At 43.4% G+C, this 20,612-nt stretch overlaps 1 protein-coding gene across 7 annotated transcripts in view; it reads right to left on the bottom strand.

Moving 5' to 3' along the window:
• trioa (trio Rho guanine nucleotide exchange factor a) overlaps window positions 1-20,612 on the bottom strand; it is an 83,719-nt gene that overhangs the window by 15,688 nt on the left and 47,419 nt on the right. For 5 of the 7 annotated variants that reach the window (XM_069703442.1, XM_069703443.1, XM_069703447.1 and 2 more), the window contains 28 exons: window positions 19,312-19,503; window positions 18,354-18,485; window positions 17,600-17,830; window positions 16,828-16,950; window positions 15,313-15,504; window positions 14,671-14,840; window positions 12,499-12,673; window positions 12,023-12,218; window positions 11,243-11,409; window positions 10,631-10,750; window positions 10,329-10,520; window positions 10,097-10,246; window positions 9,765-9,879; window positions 8,797-8,912; window positions 8,489-8,611; window positions 8,213-8,407; window positions 8,004-8,122; window positions 7,140-7,206; window positions 6,902-7,011; window positions 6,631-6,700; window positions 5,922-6,011; window positions 5,736-5,828; window positions 5,545-5,656; window positions 5,256-5,446; window positions 4,825-4,926; window positions 1,470-1,499; window positions 275-423; window positions 8-107 (listed from right to left, as the gene is read on the bottom strand). In XM_069703442.1, the coding sequence (XP_069559543.1) occupies window positions 8-107; window positions 275-423; window positions 1,470-1,499; window positions 4,825-4,926; window positions 5,256-5,446; window positions 5,545-5,656; window positions 5,736-5,828; window positions 5,922-6,011; window positions 6,631-6,700; window positions 6,902-7,011; window positions 7,140-7,206; window positions 8,004-8,122; window positions 8,213-8,407; window positions 8,489-8,611; window positions 8,797-8,912; window positions 9,765-9,879; window positions 10,097-10,246; window positions 10,329-10,520; window positions 10,631-10,750; window positions 11,243-11,409; window positions 12,023-12,218; window positions 12,499-12,673; window positions 14,671-14,840; window positions 15,313-15,504; window positions 16,828-16,950; window positions 17,600-17,830; window positions 18,354-18,485; window positions 19,312-19,503 (3,822 nt within the window). The remainder of the gene's footprint in view (window positions 1-7; window positions 108-274; window positions 424-1,469; window positions 1,500-4,824; window positions 4,927-5,255; window positions 5,447-5,544; window positions 5,657-5,735; window positions 5,829-5,921; window positions 6,012-6,630; window positions 6,701-6,901; window positions 7,012-7,139; window positions 7,207-8,003; window positions 8,123-8,212; window positions 8,408-8,488; window positions 8,612-8,796; window positions 8,913-9,764; window positions 9,880-10,096; window positions 10,247-10,328; window positions 10,521-10,630; window positions 10,751-11,242; window positions 11,410-12,022; window positions 12,219-12,498; window positions 12,674-14,670; window positions 14,841-15,312; window positions 15,505-16,827; window positions 16,951-17,599; window positions 17,831-18,353; window positions 18,486-19,311; window positions 19,504-20,612) is intronic. The other 2 variants (XM_069703446.1, XM_069703449.1) reach the window with 1 other exon arrangement.

The following is a 20,612-nucleotide window of genomic DNA, read 5'->3' as shown; positions in this document are numbered from 1 at the left end:
CGCTCACCTTGTCGCTGTCCAGTGTGTTCTGAGAGGTGCGGGATGCCAGAGAGATGGTGTCTGGTTGGCTGCTGCCTTCACCCTGACTGTCCAGGTCCTCTCCATCCCTGACAGAGGAACAAATGATCGATCAGAGGTGTGCGAGTTGTTCTGCTCATGACAATGAAGCAATAATAGACTGCAGACATGTAGATTGGATCTCTGTTAAAACTTGTCTTCTGCAATAGTATGTTTGTGGTCATTCCCTTAATAAATCCAGAGTTGTCATAGTTACCTGCCCCTTGGTCCCTTGTGGTGCTTGGCCGTCGTTGCTTTGGGAATATGAATGGGCTCTTTGAGCGCTCCTCTCAGGTGAATGGTGCGCTCCTGGATCACCTCCCTGATGTGCTTGATCCAGTCCTGCTTGTTCTCAATGCTGGACGCCTGGTATTGTTAACGGAGGGAATTCAACAAGACAAAACTTAGAGCTGACAAAAAAAATTAACTCCATTTAGAATTCTTGTTTCACTCTGAGTTTCACACAAGTCTGAACTCGCCTCTTATTAACTTATTGAGACATTTGTCAAATACGCTTTAGTTAACATGAGCCGCTATAACAGGGGTCCTCTCATGATTTTTTTGTTTTAGATCAGATGTACGGTTACAGCCCTCTCAGATGAAAAAACACCACACACCACGTTCCAAATAGGTTCATCTGAACTGATGTTAAAGTGGATTTTATTTAACTTATTAGGAACACTCCATCATATTTTTATACAAATGAACTGTCAGTGTTCAGGTCAGTTTAGTAAAGCTACTAACTGTGATACAGTTTTTACTTCGCAACCATTTAACCCAAACTTTCAGCTATTTCAGCATCTTTTTTTTATTACTTTTAACCATCTAACTTAACCATTAAGCTACCAGCAACTATGCCAACTTTATCAATGAACATTAACATTGTAGCCAACTATTTCAGCTGTTTATGTATATTTTTAAGCAAATAATTTCAGCATTTAACTATCTGATTCAATCATTCATCCAAAACTCTTCGCTAACCTGAATGTTAAGTTCACTTGATAATTAGTTTTTGTATTTATTTTTATTCAAATAAAATGAGAGCTTGAATTTGTATTTTTCCAAGTGAGTTCAGCTGCCATACATTAGTATATTCGTGCCCCCGGTTACAAAGACCCCTGGCCGGGAATTACTGCCGAAGATATTTTACAATCTTTCAGCCTCCAGATTTGAGGGAGGATCAGAGAGTTCAGAGACTGCTTGTGTTGCGCACCGTCTCAGAACTTTTTGATCCTCCCCCGTATGTTGCTGGGTTACAGCAGCTCTCTGCTGCGGATCACTTGAACTGCTTTTACCCATTTAGACTGTTCTTAAACTTTTGTTCTCGAGAAACAAGGAGAAGTGCAAAGACTTTGTGTTTCAGACTTGTGTGAAACGGTTGAGGGCTGTGTTGTGGGATAGTTTGTACTCACCATCGCTCCATGTTTGGATCCCTGACTTAGCTTTGAATTTAAGATATAAAATAGAGAATTTCACTGGTTTGCTTTTAGAAAAGGTTCAGCACATATTTTTTTTTTCTTAATGCTGACAAAGTGGTTTGACATGATAAAAACGCACAACACTGATAATCTGCCTGGACAGTGTAATGAAGGCCAATTAAATGTGGAGTGTAATGGATGTTGTGTGTGTGTGTGTGTGTGTGTGTGTGTGTGTGTGTGTGTGTGTGTGTGTGTGTGTGTGTGTGTGTGTGTGTGTGTGTGTGTGTGTGTGTGTGTGTGTGTGTGTGTGCCTGTGTGTGTGCGTGGTTAGTAATGAGAGACACTTAATTTACACACACCACATGACTGCTTCTCAGCGGTTAGTCTGGTAAACATGTATTACAGAGTGGTGACGCTTCAGTATTGAATGTGTTAGGCTTTTGGCTTCATGCTGCTCCAACGACTGACACTAATATTAAACCATCTGTGGCAGCATTAGACCGGAAAACGCTGACAATCGAGGGTTCAAAAGGAACAAAATAACTGATGTTGGACTTTATTTCTACAGTGGAAAACATATCAGTAAGAAAGTTATTTTTCTGGTGGAGAAAAAGATGGCACTTTGATAAAGTGGCAGGGAGCCAGGACAGGGGATTGTGGGCGTTCAGGAGCTGAATCAGTGTCACCGGCGTTGGTGGAAGCATGTCAGCCCACGTAGAGGTAGAGATTCAAACAGCCACAGAAAACAGCCCCAGATATACAGATGTGCCCGTGTTTCTTACAGGGTTCCCACTCTCTTCAACAAATTATTCTCCAGGATATCTTAAAAGTCAGGTGAGGTTCACAAACTACGCTGACAAGCTTCTCCTTTAAAACCAATGTATTCATCTATGGCTCGACATTATCTAAGAAACCAGCCCTCAGATGCTTCAGACATTATGACCCGTGGATCAATGACATATTAGCAAATGTCTGGGATTCTCTCTCTCGTCATAGTCTTTTTCTTCCAAAGTCAGAGTGGAAAATAAAAACTCAAGTCTGTACAACACTAATTAAGACACTAATTTAAAAACTGGGAATTCAAAAAAAAAAAAAAAAAAATTTAAGAACAGCCCATCATTAAAAAAGTAGGCCTGAACAATGGTCAAGTGTATGACTGTAAACTTTCAGTTCCAATTCAACATGCTTATGTGTGTCTTTAGTTCAGTATTTATATATGGTCTTACAGGTTTACAGAGTTTTCTTTAGAGCTGCTGGCTCTATCTTTCTCTTGAAACTTTTAAGGTCTCCTGGCTGACTAAACACCTACAAACTCATCACTTTTTCATTGAAGGGGGTCTTCAACACTTGATTTCAACAGCAAAGTCTTGTTTCTCACTGGTCTATCTGCCATTTTAACAAAATCTATGTTGTTTTGCTTGTTGGTTTTAAGCCTTTTCTTCTCATTTGCGGTTTCTTTTTCCTTCATTTTACATTCTGAGTACTGTCTACACCTCCTTCTAGCCTCTTTGCAGTGTAGAGGGAGGGCCTTTGGCAGGGCTTCATCCATTGACTTTCCCAGCTATACTATCCTGGACCAAGTATAACGATAGGAGTCCTATGTGTCAGAAAGAGTATCCTCTTTCCCCTGCAGCGTGTCTGTGAGACTGCGAGGAGACTGTTCATCAGGCTCCAGTGCTGCAGACTCAGCTCTGCCACTGACGAATCCTGACCCTGTGAATCTTGGGACCCTGGTTTGTGGTTTACACTGATGTGCACCAGGAGTGCTTCATACTGCAACAGGACTTAATCATACATTGAGGACATGCATCACCCGGTCTTGAAGAGACCCTACACTGATGTAGCACTCTCTGCTTCTGTTGCCATGGTCACAAGGAGCTCCTGTGCCGAGCTGCTGGGATTTCTCTCCATCTTTTTCTTGCAGACCAAAGCAGAGCGGACATGAAGCCTTTCCTGAATTGCTGCGGGGGATTTTCAGATGCCTTCTTCCCTGCTTGTTTTGTGGTGAATGCCAGGTCCAGTTGTTTTCATGGTTAATGCAATGCTTCGTCAGGTGGGACTAGTTTCAGCAGTTAGGCCGGTGTTTCCTTTCCGATACAGTGTGACACCAAGTATCGCCATGTGGACTGCAGCTCCTTCGCTAAGAAAGGTCACCATTGGAGCATTTTTGGAAAAGACTCCAAAAGTGTCTTCAAATGTCAAACTAAAGCAAAAATCTTAAGCTTGTCCTGAGAGGGAAGGTCAGAGTTGGCCCCTTTAACTCCACTGTAGGATGCAGATGATGGAACTTCACTTTAAGAGCGTTTCTGGTGGCTCTTAATGTACTCCTGCACGTTCATGTCACTGGGGGAAACCATGTTTCTCTAAACATTGGTTCTCGACCCAAGTCTGTTTCACTCTGTGACCGAGTGAATTGAGCAGAAACAGGACTGGATTTTAAATGACCTGCCTTCACCATACCTTCCACACAGCAGATGAAACAAACTTTAGAGAAACATGGTTAACTCTGTGACATGAATGTATACTAATACATGAGCAGCACATATGTACTGTTCAAATGCAAAGAAAGAGTGCGAATCCATCACTTAATTTTAGCCTGCAAGCTAGCTTTCTATAGGCATTATGCTGCTCTTCAAATGGCTGTGAAAAATGTGCTATTCTAACTTCATTTGGTCCCTGAACATAGCCATAATTTAAACTAAAAGCTTCGGATAAAAAGCCAAGAATGTCAGATATTTTCCAGCACATTTCACTCTCTCTCTCTCATTTTCCAGGTCTGAAAAAATTGCTCTAATAAATTCCTGGTTCTCAAGGACGGGTGGGAACCCTGTTGTTAAGAGATGGAATAAAGCAGAGTCTAACCAGAGGCTGGCAGAGAGACGGACAGAGGACGGAGAAGAAGAAGAAAGAAGTCAAGGAGACAGAGGAGGGAAGCTTCTCAGCCACCTTGAAGCTGCTCATGCAATCACACAAGACACCAGAGAGTTCAGGGAAGAGAGAAGAAAGAGAATATAAGAAGAAAGGAAGGAGAGGTTTGAATATGAAGTCAGGAAAGAAAACTGGGTCAGACTGATATTGACGTTTTCAGATTCATTCGGCCAACATTGGCTTTTTTCCGTCAGATGTTGATCTATCAGCGACGTCCACACACGAATATGGAGGTTTGTTTGATTAAATAATCATTAAATACACTTGTGGTCTAAAATATTTGAATTTTCAGAGTCAATACCTTTAGTTTTAATCCCCTGTGATTTAAGGGCTCTGCCTTTGAAAACTTATATCAGTCCAACCCCAAAGGAGACTTCAGAAGAAGTAGAGGAGAGGAGAGGAGAGGAAGTGCGTGTGTTACCTTGAGCACAATCTTGTTGTCGGAGGTTGGGGTGCGTCCCATCCACAGAGCAAACTTACAGGGGTCTCCCTCGACATGCTCAGTCACCCCCAACTCTGACGTCTGGGAACATAGAGGAAGAATATGAGAAGAAGCCACCAAAAGTGTCACAGGAGAGTCAGGTACTCTTGGAAACGCTTGTGACTGCAGTAAACTGGCTATTCACCAAAATCATGTGAGATTTCTTGAGGACTGAGACTTGAGACTGTCTCGAGTGTTGATTCAAGTGTCTGCAATTAGATTTACTTTGTATTTTGTAAAGAAACGAGGGCGAAAAACAGGAAATGCTAATTTTGTCATCAAACAATTGTCTGCAAACACTCAAAAGTTGTTTAAATTCAGGAATTCAAAGCAAAAGAAAACAGCTGATGAAGACTTCATCATGTACTTACAAAGAGTTTGCTCTTGTAGATGTATTTGCTCCTGCCATTCGAGTCCTTGACTTCCTTACTGAAGACCAAGGACATCTCAAAGAGGAAGAGGTGGCGCTCCCGACCCTTTCGGATCAGAGTCTTTGGATCCCAGACCTGGAAGGACTCTTGGAGGATGAGCTCGCCCTGTGACTCGATGTTTTCATCAAAACCTGGAAGGAAAAGAGGGGATATTAATTGTAATTTTACAAAAGGGAAAGGTTGCTGCAAACACCAGTGACAGTAAAAAAAATTTTAAAAAATAAATCACCTTCCAGCATGGAGAGGTGCATGGCATCGTTGGCCTTCTTGGGAACGCTGAGCATCACCTCCAAGCCATCCTTGATCTCTCCTTTACCTTCTTCGCAGCACGTCAGCAGCTCCTAAACACACACAGAAACCATGACAACAGGATCCACGGAGACGGTCACCACGGCTGTGAGATGCGGTCACCTGGGTTACCTTCAGCAGGAGCTGATACTTGGTGATTCTCTGTACCGGCTTGATCAGGTAGGACGAGATGGAGTTGGCCAGTCGGTGCCGTTGTTGAATTTCCTGTCATTCAACATCCACAGAAAGAACGACGGTGATGTGATTGAACGCAACACACAAAGACTTTCCCTTTAAAGAGGTGGAGGGGTTACTCACATCAAAGTAGTTCCCAGCGTGCTCTAATATGAGCTGAGTGGAGTCAGGTTTGTTCTTACAGTAGTTCACATACATCTGGAACTTATCAGCCTTAAAGAAGAGACAAACAGGTTATAATGAGAGTGAAAAGTTGACACTAACTGAAATACTGTCAATCAAATAGACCTAAAGCCTATTAGCTTATTATGCCAGCATTTTTTTACTTTAACCTGCAGTGAGGTGAACTTTTGGCTCCCCCTTCTGCCCACAAGAGTAATTACAAAAACACTGACGACATGCTGACATCATAGGCTGTGAATAAAATGTAGATAAATTGTTTTGAACATCACAACCTTCGCAAAAACGCTTTGAACCATTAAGTCCGATGACATTCGAAAACTCTATAGTAGACACACGGTTGAATTATTTTATCCAAATTTAAATTAGCATAAGGCTAAACTGGAGGTTAGCCAGCTCTGCTAGTAAACATCTCTCATGTGCATGCTTGGCCCATAGTCTATGTTTATCCAGCCATGGGAGGAATGTCTCACCAGACACCAGATTTAAAAACTTTAATACTGTAAAATACAAAGAGATTTACCTGGTGGTGATAGGCTTAATCAGAATTGTGCGATAATAATCGTCTGGTAATGTAACAGACGTTCAAATAATATGTAAAAGGCACAATGGAAACATTTAAATGTCCATTAATACAGTAGAAAATACCTACCCAGGTGACGAAGCAGTGGCCAACATCCTCTGGTAGCTGCTCGTATTTCTCCAACTCCTTGAGAAAGATGCTGAAAAAACAAACAATGAAAGATTCAAATGGAGGAAACGGCAAAAACATTAGATTTATAAAATTAACAGTATTGTAGTATCAGCAACTGCCAAACATACTCAACTTGTTAGTATTTATTTTGAATGAGATAGAGTCTGAATTTCTTTAAATGTGATTTTACATAAATCAGAGACATTAAGTTGGAGGATGTGTTTCTCACTTGTGGTGGAATTCATAAAGGTCCTGCATGTTCCCAAAGATGATGTGCTCCTTGTTGATGATTCCTGGAGGAATCTCCTCAACTCCACTAGTCATCTCCCACAGGTAGGTCTGCAAGGAGGGGAAGAAAAAAAAAAAAAAAAAAAAAAAATTAACATGATTCTGATCCAGATTTTGTGTGAAAAGCTGTTGCACAACTGCAGCAGGTTAACAGTGGTGGGCTGTGGAGCTGAACTTACATCCATACACTCCCGCAGGTCTCGCACGTAGGCTTTCTCTGTCTGAATCAGCTCTGCCATGATGAACCTGGACACACACAAAAGCACACACACAAATTAGCGATTGTCATACTGTCCTCATTCACACCATGATGAATGCCAGTACGTTCCTTTCAGCCCGTCCGTTTCGTCCATTTACGCTAATGAATAATGAAAGAGTTACGGGCCATAAAACGTGCTCATAAAGCAGCCACGAATGGCTGAAATCATTCTCATGATTTGTGCCGCTCATAAAATGACGCAGTCTCCTTTTTCCTGCGTACTGCATGTAGTCATCTGTTCTATGGTGAAACTCAACTGTTGTGTTTGCACTTCTTGTGCTGGCGCAGCAGAAACTAGGCTGATGTGTGGAGCATGAAGTTTAAATCATTACGTACGTTAACTTACAACCATCGAGCAGGTTGGGGTTCAGTGTTACACACTGCAGCTGACAAGCACACTGACAGGTGACCTTCTTATAGCAGACCGTCTTAGTAACCATGAGGCTTCTCTGCTGCGTATTTTGCGCTCCGGGCCAATAATCGAATTACTTGTGCTTTGAGGCAATAAAACACTTTTCCAACAGGAGAAGGAAAAAAAAAAGTCTAAAGTGCTGACTTGCTGCTATTTGCTCAGTTTGTAGGAACAGCACAGACTGTTGAGAAGTGGAGCTATTAGCTGCTAAACAATTTCATTAGGTACAGCTGAGAGCACTTTAATTTGCCAGATTACTCTGAAATAGAATTTCTGTAACTGTTTAGATATTCTGAAAATACTGTTCTTCATCTCCAAAATGTTTTTAATAAATTCTGTTTTCTGTGATGTAAACAGGAAGTGGTGACGTACTCCTTTCTGCGCGCCGACTTGCGTTTCTCCTCATTTAGCTCGTGGGCTGCAGCGTCCCTCAGCTTGACCTCTGACCCTGGAGCCGCAGCTGGGATGATGTCCAACTGGAGATCTTTACTCTGTCAGAAAGAGGCAAAGCAAAAGATTAGAGACCAAAAGTGAGAGTGTGAATTAGCAGATTTTCCCTCCTAAAGCACACAAGCACTCACCGCCTTGTTAGAGTCCGAGCAGATGCCCAGAGCTTTCTCCAGGCTGCAGCGGTACTTGTCCATGCGCAGCGAGAAGTCTCGGTAGCGCTTGTCCACCGCCGTCACCCATTTCTTAATCTCCCCCGCGTGACTGTGGCCTTTCTCGCAGAAGCCGTCGGCCAGCTGGATCAGCAGCTTCACGCGCTCCTTGGTTTGCTACGCAGAAGGAGCAGAGTGAGTTCATACACCTGCTCGCAGACACTAACTTATGTTATTGGGTGTGTTTCAGAGTCCAACCTTAGCTGTGATGTGGAAGTCCTCGTGCTCCTTCAGAAGCTCCTGTGTGTGATGGATGCTGGAGCCGGTGGACGTGTGTGTGGACAGGTAAAACTCCCCGGTGTCATGAATCCATTCCAGAGCCTTAATATACACAGAGGATGCACATATTGTCACATCACATGACAACAGAGGGTGTATACGTGTGTGTGTGTGTGTGTGTGTGTGTGTGTGTGTGTGTGTGTGTGTGTGTGTGTGTGTGTGTGTGTGTGTGTGTGTGTGTGTGTGTGTGTGTGTCTATGTTACTTCAGCTACACTCATGTTTTTACCTGTTTGGCGCTGCGTTCAAACACCACGTACTGCTGACACTGATCCAGCCGTCGTTTCCTCATGGTCCAGAAGTGGAGGACGCGGTTCTCCCTCTGCAGCAGCTCGTTGAGGATGTCTGAACACAACAGAAACACAAACACACCCAACTTTACCCAAAGGATTGGATCAACGCTGCACACTGGTAATACATAACATGTCTTTGAACATGTCGCGAGAGTGTAAGTCCTCTTATCACTGTAATCAATAACTTGCAATTTACTTGAATATGTTAAAGCTTATTTATTCTGTATTGCTCATAAAGTTGTGTGAGTTTTGTAGCCTCTTCAGAAACATTATAACTCCCTTATTTATTTGACCACGAACATGAAAGAACAAAAAGTACCAGGCTCTGAGCCTGTTTACCACCATTTACAGCGACTGGTTTTGAGATATCATATGCAGCAATACTAGACATTTCACTACAACTCTACAAAAGTAAAATGAAGGCTCCTGTGTTTTCTGGGTCTGTGTTTCTCATCCTTTCTGTCTGCTGTACTCCCATAGCCCTTCCAACCACCTGTCATGAAACATGAAACTGAAACTCGATATTAGTTTCCATACTGTCGTAGCTTTTCTGGCATTTTGTCTTTATTGGATCGGAGCAGAAGAGATAAACAGGATATACTGGTAAAGAGGACAGAGGGATGAAAGGTCTGGCCGGCCGGGAATCAAACCGGGGACTCACTGCTGATGGCATTTACATCCACGTGGGAACCACTCGCCCACCAGATCACCTTCATCAACTTTGTATTTGCGCTACAATCACTTTAAATGTCAAAAGCTGGAGTTTTAGACCATTTCCCATCACTGAGAGGTTGTTTTTTTTTTTTTTTTAACCATTTACTTACTCTCAAATACTCTCAGTCACAGGCTTCATATTTTACAGCCAAGACAATTCAATACATTCACTGTATTTTCTGACACTCACTTTTAACCTGCTGCTCCGGTGCTTTGACGTGGCTCAGCATCCCGGGCATGTTCACACTGTTCCTGTGCATGTACTTGAGGAAGACGTCGGCGTTTCTTCTGGCCAGAGTGCACGCCTGATTCACACACACACACACACACACACACACACACACACACACACACACACACACACACACACACACACACACACACACACACACACACACAGAGATTAGACTAGGAATTTAAACCTTTTCTTTTGATTTGATTTTGTGTGTGTGTGTGTGTGTGTGTGTGTGTGTGTGTGTGTGTGTGTGTGTGTGTGTGTGTGTGTGTGTGTGTGTGTGTTACCTTGAGGAAGGCCTCCTTCTGCTCCAGGTGTTTACTGATCATGGGCATGACGTGGTCTGTTTCACAGTTGGGTCCAAGTTTATCAGCTCCTCCGCACCAGTCCTCCTCTCTCTTGTACTCCTGCTCCAGGCTCTCCAACACACTGCACACCTGCACAGAGAAACATTCGGTCAGTCACACCGAGCTGTGTTTCAGTGGAATATCTGGGAAACAATCAAACCGAATCTTTTACCTGTTCAGAGGTCTTGTAGAAGGCCACAGAGGCGTTGACCAGCTTTAGTCTGTCCTCCATCTTGAGCATGAGCTGCTGCCAGTGGGAGGCCACGCTCTCTGCACAGTCTCTGATCAGGTCCATGTCGTAGTGGTTGGCCTGGAGCAGAGCTTCGGCCTTTTGCTGAACCTGCAGGGCACTCTGGTGGGTTTTCTGCAGAGAGAAGGGGGGGGGGGGTAAATTACCAAAATAATGAGCCATTAACAAAGTGAAATCTGGCTTCAGACATAAAGGGATGATGGGATAATTAAACATCATGTCACCTCAATGGCATGCTGAAACTGTTCATGTTCTCTCTGCAGCTGTTCAGCTTCCTGCAGGGAGCTGGCTGTTATCAGACCGGCGTTCAGCATCGACTCGCCGTTACGAATCCAACCCAGAACCTGAAAAAAAAAAAAAAGAAGAAAGTAGGAATCAACTGTCACCAACCCAAGACTAATACGATATACTGGTATACTATAGCTGCATAATCTCAGCCTGCAGAGGGCTCTCTGCTGCATCTACGGACCATTGCTGTGATCCAAATGGCCTACTTGTGCACTCACACTCACTATTTTGAGTGCAGAAGTGGGTTCACACTGTCAAGTACAGAAACATGCAGTGTTTACCAGGATGATGCACTCAAAACTGACCAAAATATAAGTGGGAAACAATGGACACCAACTGTCACTGACATAAAGCATTTTTAAATTAAGACGTCTGAGGAAGCTGCAGCTGTCCTTGAACACCACACAGAAGTGTTTATTTTTCACTAGTGCTGTTGGACATAGGCCATCAGTGTGTTTATTAAGTGTGTTAAACAGAGGGCTCGAAAACACGTTCATTTCTGGGTAAAATAATTAAAGCTGCAGATATTTTGGCACGTCTGTCCTCACCTGCTTGACTTCAGCCTGCAGGTGTCTCAGCTGGACACACTGCTCCAGGTGGCGGCGGTGCTGCTCGGCCGCCAAGTCGAGCTCCTGCTGCTTTTCATGGAGGAACTCCAGCAGGTCCTGAACCCGCGTGGCCATGTCAACATCCCGATCACACAGCAGCTCCACACCTGGAGGGAGGACACACCACCACATTAGTCCTGAATGGTTACAGTAGACCTGTATCACTGCCTGCAGGGAGTTTAAATTCTTTTAATTATCATCACATTTGTCTTAACTTCGTACGTGGTGTATATCTGCATGTTAATACCAGCTCGGTGCTGGATACACGCGGCATGATGTAACCATTCCTTGTGCTTGTTTCACAAAGCACCTATTAGCATGTGAGATCACAGGTGAGTTATTATGGTTGGTGAGTGGGTGCCTCTTATCACAAACACTGACTGAATCTGACCCGCGACACCTACACTGTATCAATATTAATGTAGCCAACACAGAAAGCCGTGCAGCAGCAGCACTGAGCAGGAGCAAACAGGAGCTGTATCCTGTTTTAACCCTCAGGTGGAGGATGACTCCAGTCTGATGTGGGGAGTTACCAGGCGACTGTCAAACATCTCTCCACTGTTAATTCACAGCCCTCAAGGCCGATGGGAGAGCAGATAACCACATGAAGAAAATGTGAAACAAAACGTGATGATATCCAATTTAGAAAAGCTAATTAAAGATGCAGCTACATTATTTGTTATTCTTGGGGTGGGATGCAGTCTGAGGAGTGAAACTCACCGGAGGCCTGGACCTCGTTGACATACTGCAGCAGCTCCTGTCCCTGGTGGATGACATCGAAGGTGAGGTTGTTCATGGTCAGCGCCTTGTCGGCGTGGTGCTGCAGCCTCTGCTCAGCCAGCGTCAGGTCCTCCGTGTCAAAGTCATTCATCTGCCCCGTCAGCTCCTCGTTCCATGACTCCAGGTCGGAGATGATCTGAGGAAGGATGGTATGTTTTCAAAATTCAAATACTACCTGAAGTGATGTCACTGAGAAGTCCTCAAGCTTCACCGGGGGGATGAAATTTATGGTGTTTTTATTACACTCTGAAGATGCCCAGTCTTCAAGCTACTTTTCCTTTTATTGTAAATGGAATATTTTTTGGGGGCCTTTAATTCATCAGACATAAGATCGTCAGTGACACTTTCTTACACTCAAACACACGCTCACTGTGTGCACACAGCAAACACACCCACACACTTCTACGCTGACTCACGTCGATGGCGTCCCTCTCGAAGATACGGAGCTGCAGGAAGAGCTCCAGTTTGATCTTCCTCTCCTGGAAGAGCTCCTCCATCTGTGCCTGGGCCTCGTCCAGCTGTTGGAGGACGCTCTCGATGTGGTTGATGGAGCTGTTGTGGGGCGTCTTGTTGCTGGAGATGGCCGAGTCCCTAAAACGCAAACACACGATTAAGCAATAAGTCAGGAGATGCAGTGCTGTGTGCTTAAAAAAAACACCAAAAAACAGCTATAAAGATAGTGTCGGGCGAGATAGTGTCGGGTGAGCGAACTGAGCTGCTCTAAAAACTGCACAGCACAGCCTGCAGAGGAAAATCAGTAGATTCAAATGGGGTTAATGTTCAGTGGAGTTAAATGGTGATGATCTGCTGAAGAAAGCAAACACATGACATCAGCTTTAACAAACATTTATGGAGACTTAATTCTATAGACTGCCTTTACATTAAATTATTTTTAACCTGCTTCATTGTTTCATATTTTTGCTTTTAACTTTCATGGAGAAAATAAATCCAGTCTTTGACTCAAGTCCCACACACCGTTTACCATACTGTCTTAAATGGATTTAATTAATAAAAAATGTACACATTAGAGCCTCATATTTTGTCCCAAAAGAAAAAAACAACAACTAAACTTTAAGTCAACCAAGCCAAACTCCTCATACAGTGAGGTACCATAAATGTGTATAAAAACTGCATTTAGGACAACACGCAGTCTTTACATTTTCCTGTGACAAGTGTTTTTAAGGACAAACCATGTGAGACACAAGTTAGCACTCAAACTAGAGTGATTCTAAATGTTTAAACAGAGCTGCAGGGCACATAAAAATACAAAACATATTATACAACACAATGATCATGTTGCACTCACTGCAACAGGTAATTAAATGAATAAGTAAACAAAAAAATGATGCCAACTGAGGAATGTAATCACACAGGCGCACCAGCATCATTCCTGACAGCAAAGATTTCCTTCAACAATCTGATTGGACAAAACAGGCGCTTCACATAGAAAATAAACACAGATCTGACTGACAGCACGGTCTTGACAGTTAAAAAACATGTGTGAAACTGCCAACAGTTTCTGATTCATCAGTGTGAGCGACACACAGGCATGAAGCAGCAACACCAGCAACTTTACGAGAGGCTAATTGTGAGAAAGCGAACACAGTGGAGGTCAGGTGGGCTCTGATTGGCTCCACACACACACACACACACACACACACACACACACACACACACACACACACACACACACACACACACACACACACACACACACACACACACACACACACACACACACACACACAGGCAGAAGGTCTGTGTGGAGTTACAGCTGCCTCCCGGGAGACCGCCACACAGCTAAACGCGTTTAGAAAAGCAGTCTTATGTAAGAATCCACTGTGGAGCCAATACACCAGGGAGAGAACGATGGAGAGGATGAGGACGAGCAAAAAAAAAAAAAAAAAAAAAAAAAGAGAAAGGAAAAAAGGGGGTGGAAGAAGAGGGAGAAGGAAGAGGGACTGGAACATCCTCTGCATACAAATAAAGCAGGAGAATGAGGGTCAACTTCATCCACCTCTCCCTTCCTCTCAGCGTTGTTTTTGGTTCTCCTGCACCTCATTAACGTCTGCAAAATTACACACATGCACTCTTTCATCACGTATATTGACTGTTTACACATTTATACAGGTCCTAATTCTAAATCTGTCCCCGTCTGAATCAGCCTGCCAGAGATCCACTCAAGAGAAAGATGGGAAGAAGAGCATTATGTAAGCACACATAAAACTGGTTCGTACTTTCTTTCTTCACATCTCAATTCCAGTATTTGGCTGAAAGGGTTCTTGCATCCGTTTTTGAGCAGGATATATAGTAAATAAAGTCATTTGGATGATTGTTTGGGGTCTGTTTATTAGTTTAAATGATACTAGTTTTGCCTTCAGATGCACATTAGAAGTGAAATTTGCTCTGGTTTCAGATAATTTTTAAAGTTGTTTTTTTTTCCAGGTCGACCAATTTGTAGGTTTTTGATGATTTACTGCTGTTAAATGAGCTCAACTACGCAGTGTAGCTGAACCTGTGGAGCTTCATTACAAGTTTAAATTAAGTAACGGCCACATTGTCTACTTTGGTTTCAGTTCAGCTTCTACCTGAGCTGCTGGATGAGGTCCTCTCCCTCCTTGATGACGTTGACGGTGACCTGCAGCGTGGTTTGCTGTTGCTGGCCGAAGCGCTTGATGAGATCCTGGACAGCCTCCACCGACTCGGCGTACACGTCGTCCAGCAGCTCCTTCTGGAGCTCCTCCAGCCACGTCCATAGCTACAGGAGGAGGAGAGGTGTCAGCTTTGTTCCGTGGAGTTACATCACAGAGTGTTCTGCTTGTGTGAAGTCTCACTCTATTAATATTCAAAAACTTCATACATGTCGGTCAGTGTAAAGCTCACACTGGACTGCTGGACCGCTTTGGCCCCACAAACACACAGTGAGCACACAGCAGTGTACAAAAGCTGATCATCAACACTTTCAGAGGACAGTTATGAAGTTTGAGTCCCTCACCTACAACTTAATGGCAAACTAAAAAACCTGACCGTGAACTATTCTCTGGTAAAGAGTGCAGACTGGACGAAAATCCTCAGTTGGAAAAATGTATATCATCACCCTAATTTGATTAAAAACAAAATATACGCATTTCATCTGCTAATTATCTCCCTCTTGCTCAGAGAGCTCTGTGAAAGCTCTCATCCACACAGCCCACCATCCACTTCAGCATTACGTCACCCAGCCTGCCCACCTCTTTGACGTGCGTGTGGAAAGCGACAGACATGTCCAGCAGGACTTTGCGCTGCTCCACGCGGCGAACAAAGTCTTGGATTCTGTCTTCGAGCTGGTGGGCGGCCTGGTAGATCTCCTCTGGGTCGCACTCGCCCGTCTGGGCCAGCTGCTCGGCCGCCTCCAGCAGCTTGTCTGCATTGGTGTACGTATTCTGCGTCGCGAGGCCGGAGAGAAACGAGCAGAGAGGCAGACGGATTAGCTCGAGAAGACAATGTGAAGCGGGCAGAACGTATTTTGAAGACGAGCAGAGAGAGGAAGAGGGACAAAAGTGAGAAACAGGATGTGGATAAGACATTTGCACTGATGGAGTCAGAGAGAGCAGAGCTGCTCGGTAGAGGAGGGAAACGGAGACAGAGAGTGGGTGAAGGTGAGAGAAAGAGGAAGGGAAAGATGCAGAAACAAACAGAAACAAATGGCTATAATAAAGTGGCATGGCAAAAGGTTGATATGACTGTTTTCTGGTTAAAGTTGATTAGAGCTGATGGAAGATTCAACACTTGTGCAGATTTTTAGATGAGATGGAGGAAGTATTCTGATTTTATTACTTAGGGGTGAGAATTTAAGGAGCATTCCTGCAATATGAAAACACTCCATTACAATCAAAAGTCCTGCAATTAAATTACCTGTTAGTTTTATAGGATTATGTATCCCATTATAGGTTTATTATTACTGATAATAATCTGTTAATATTATTGATAGTGGTGAAGCTGGTCGAAGTGGATAAGAAACGTCAGATTTCCATCAATATTTCCACGTCATTTTCCACCTTTTGAGGTTTGACTCTTTTAATGACATCATCTGATTGCGCCCTCCTCATCTGCTTTTTAATGGCACATGAGTGTAGAACTAGCTCCACCACAGTACATTGTGTATTTGGATTATTGGTACCTGTCATTATCAGTTATTTCTTTGTATATTCCAGTAATAATAAATTGTTATTTATGTCATATCTGCCCTGTTCAGTTTGTTAACAAAGCTTAAACAACAAACCAAAAAGTCATTCTTATTTAAATGTTCAATGCCAATAACTGACCCCTCTTCTTCATAAGGAGTATCATTAAATTATGGCTTTACTACTACTATTATGACTTTTAATACAATACTGCCATAAAATAAACCAAATTTGGATGTTAAATCATTAATGTCAATTGTGTATTGTAAAAGCCCTACTCATTAAGTTTGTTAAACAGCAATATCTATCTTACATTACCAAACTTGAGCTGATAAATTTCAGCTGATTATTTTAGCTAACATTAGCGAACCCCAAGTTCCTGCTCATTTCTTAGAGGAGTGTGCTGATTTTCTTTCTCTTGTCTCAGTTTAAAAATGAAATGACTCGTCAATAAATGCAATAAGAAAAACACCACCTCACTGCAGATGTTCCAGCTGTGATTAAAAGAATTCCCACCGCACAGGGTCTGCTATTTTAACATCCCTTTAAACAGTCATAGATTATAGAGAGGAAGCGAGCTACCTGTGCCACTTCCTCAAAGTCTTCGTGGCGTTTCTGTAGAGCTCGGGCTCGATGCAGGGACTTTCCCACACCTGTGTGTTTGCTGAGGAAGGCCTCACCATGGTTTTCTATCCAGTCCAAAACCTGCGAAGAGACACCATAGACACACCAAGTCAGACAGACCACGGGAAGCAGGGGACCACCAGGGGGCGCTCTGAGGCGGTAGCAGTGCTGAGAGTGTGGATGATAATTAAAACTGTGTTTGAGCGAAGGAAGAACACTGCGAGGCGTTGCACTGAGCCTTTCTCCACGCACTCCCCTCCCTGCACTTTGTCCTTCATGGCATGAACAGATGAACAGCATCTGCACAGACATATGCCCCACTTCAGTTGCCATAGCAACAGTTGCCATGTCAACAAGCCCAGGAATGCCCATGATATTTTTTGGACAGTGTGCATACTGGACCGTTTGATTACGGCACGCTCGATGTTCTTGTTTTCAAGCCTTTATTCTGCTGAGAGCTGATGTTCCAATCAGCTGCAGCGTGTGATGAGTGAACACTCAAAGTTCCAGCAGCCTGCTCAAGGACGTCTCGATAGGACACATGACAAAGCTGTGATCCGACCCTCTATTAAGCGTCCTTCTTTCCAGTAGGCTAACCCGGTACTTTCAAATTACTCTCCGACTCTCTTATGTTATACCTGAAAAACCTGGCAATTACATTTAGTCCTGAGACTACAAAGTGTTAAAGCAAATCATGTGAACAAAAACAGAGTTAACTGTAAATGTGTACCTGTTGGACGTCCTGTTGAAAGACGCAGAGCTGAAGGCGCTGGTGCAGCCGCACTTTGCGGTGCTGCCAGATGTTCTCTAGCTGTCTCTGGTGATGCAGCACCTCGTGGATGATGTCCAGGACGTGGTGCACCGCCTTGGAGTAGTTTGCTGACGCTGTGAGTGAATCAGCACTGCCTGGGGTCAAAGGTCGCTGCAGCTTGTCCAGCAGAGCTTTACCATCTTGGCTCACCTGAAGAAAGAAAATCAGCCACCATGTTATTTTATTATCATTTATGACAGTGATGAATAGACACATAAATATGCATCATATCTGACTCAAACTAGAAATATAAACATCATCCAAACAGCAACAGCGAGCAAACTGTATGCCTGGAAAAACCCACACTTTTATGTCATATTTACAAACCTAAAAAGAGAAATGATGTGCAGCAGAAGAGGAATCAGTGACACACAATAGGAAGTTATTCTTTTCAGTGTACAGCAGTAATTGCTTAATAAATTGTCAGTGTGAAGTTTTAATTTAGTGTTAAATGAAATTTGTAGCACACAGCTGTGTTAGAGGGTGGCTGGAAAAAGGTTTTATTTTGAAATGTGATGCTACCATTAGGGGGCATTTTTCAGAAAATAATTAAAAAATCTTAAGTTGCCACGGTACTGTAAGTGAATTACACACATGTCTATTTGAGTCTTATGCGTGCTGTTACAACATTTCCCCACTGTGGGATTAATAAATAAATCTGAGTCTAAGTTACCTCGGAGTAGGCAGCAGTGATGTGTTCGTACAGGCCTTGATGATGGTGGATGGCGTCCTCGAGGTCCTGCAGCTCGGAGGGCAGATCCACCTCGCCGCATGCTTTACACCACGAGTCCACATTACTCATGTACTGCAGGGGAAGGAGCACACATTTCACATGAGGCGTGGGGTGAGACAGCGGTGCTTTGTACATCTCTGTGCGGCTCCCAGGAGTCACATTTTCAGTCAGACATATTACAAGAGCACATACAAGGAATCGCCCGGGGGGCCTTTTCCTGACCATCACTGGACTTAAACATGCAGAAATGTCTTTGCTTATGGTTATGAGCACTCTTCAGACTGTTTCTGAGCTGTTCACAGGCCTGTGGTGACTTCCTAGGACGTGTTGCACCCCCTTTGAGAGGAATGGAGAGCAAAAAAACGGAATAACTGGCCTCCAAGAAATATTCAGAAAGTAATCAAAGCAGAACAAAGAAATAAAAAAATAAAAAAAAGCTTCTCTGTATGTGTGGAGGGGGGAAAAAAAGGTTGGGGTGAAACCTCTGGGATAAAAAAAAGCCTGCTTCTATTTCAACATGAAAGGCTGCTCTGATGACGGCAATATTCCAGGTCGGAAAAGTCCACCCATGTTGGGATTCGGCTCGTGTGCCTTCTTTCAGGCCATGAATCATTCCACTAATGAACACAGATAGAAATAACAACAGATAATAAATACTACACTTACCTTCTCCATATCTTTATGTAAATAATGTTAATGAAATGCATATGTTGGGCTTTATAGATTTAATGAAGTCCAATGGGTATTTTACAACCCACAGAGAGTGTGTGCATGTGTGTTCATTTGCGTCCATTAGGGAAACTGAGGTCAACACCTCAGCTGGTTCCAACCGCAAATTAACCTGAGTTCTCCTGAATCCAACAGCCATAAACTTACAGGAATTATTAGTTTGACTCACCTGGTCACATTTCTGGTGGAAGCTGGCCGACATCTCCAACAGCGTACTGCGTTCATCCAGCGCGGCAGCAAACGCCTTCCACTCCTGTTCCAACTGGCCTGAGATCTGCTTGATCTGCTGTGAGGCGTAGTGACCCGACTCCAGCAGCCGGTTTCCCACCGACATGATTCGGTTGATGTTCACGTAAACATTCTGGGACACAGAGAGGGGTTGTTGGTAAATTGTGTGAGAATGAAATCCAAAAGAAGAATGTGGGGAAATAAAAATTAGACAAAGGCTCAAAGAAAATGGCGCCTGAAGATTTAAGTAAAAGAGGAGAGTGAGGTGAAGGTTATCAGTCTGTTGCCATTAGCCATGTTTATATAAATCAGTTTAAAAGCCCCAACAGAATGAAATGCTCCATATTAACACCTCCATCAGAATAAACAGGCCCAAACTGAACAAAATATTAACTGGGTGCTGGAGGGTCATTTAAACCATTTTATAAAACTATCAAAAGAAAAACTGTACCATGTAAACGATGAAACTGATTACGTCCTGGCTGCATGTTTTTTCTCTGTCTTGACATAAACTCGTGAAGACGTACTTTTCTCCCTTCACTTCCAAAACTGCCAGCTATCATGCTGAACTGAAACACAGCTGAGAGTTTTTTTTTTTTTATATAACCTCTTAAAGATCTGAACAATATTGAACACCTAACAAGCTGTTGCTTCATTTTCCCCCCCACGTACCTTCTGTGAAAACCAGCCCCTATTTTGCCTCTGATTGGCTCTGATCTTGATATTCTTAACCCCCAACTCAACCGTCAACCCGCCGTGATGTCACCTAATGGTTTGTGAACTGCCGTTTTGAAGCCTCAAGTTTGGCATTTTGACTGCAGCCATCTTGGTATTTTGGAGTCATATTTGGACAAACTGGGGAGGAGCAAGGGGCGGATCTTGCGAGTACCAGAGGACACTTTGCCCCGCCCACCTTTACCTGCAACCCAGGCCTGTCAATCTAAACAGACATGCTACCCAATATATCTCTCTTCGAGACCTAATATCTAATTAATTATGGAATCATTTTCAGACGAACCACCAGAACAATGATCAGCTACTGACACTATAATGACTTGCAGAATTTTTTTTATTGACTTTGTATTTCATTAGAGAAGCTGATGTTTTTTGAATGGGAGTCTATGGAGCTATTGGTTTTTTTTGGGAGCCAGCTCCTAGTGACCGTCAGTGGTTTTGCACTTTAAGGCACTTCAACATCATTGGCTTCACTTTTCAGACCTGCAGACTACGTCCACTTCTGTA

This window comes from Brachyistius frenatus, unplaced genomic scaffold (assembly GCF_029030835.1).
Source record: "Brachyistius frenatus isolate BFR_SWC_R1_liver_20210118 unplaced genomic scaffold, ASM2903083v1 Contig_46, whole genome shotgun sequence".
NCBI lineage: Eukaryota > Metazoa > Chordata > Actinopteri > Embiotocidae > Brachyistius > Brachyistius frenatus.
This window is presented reverse-complemented; position numbering and strand designations above follow the sequence as displayed.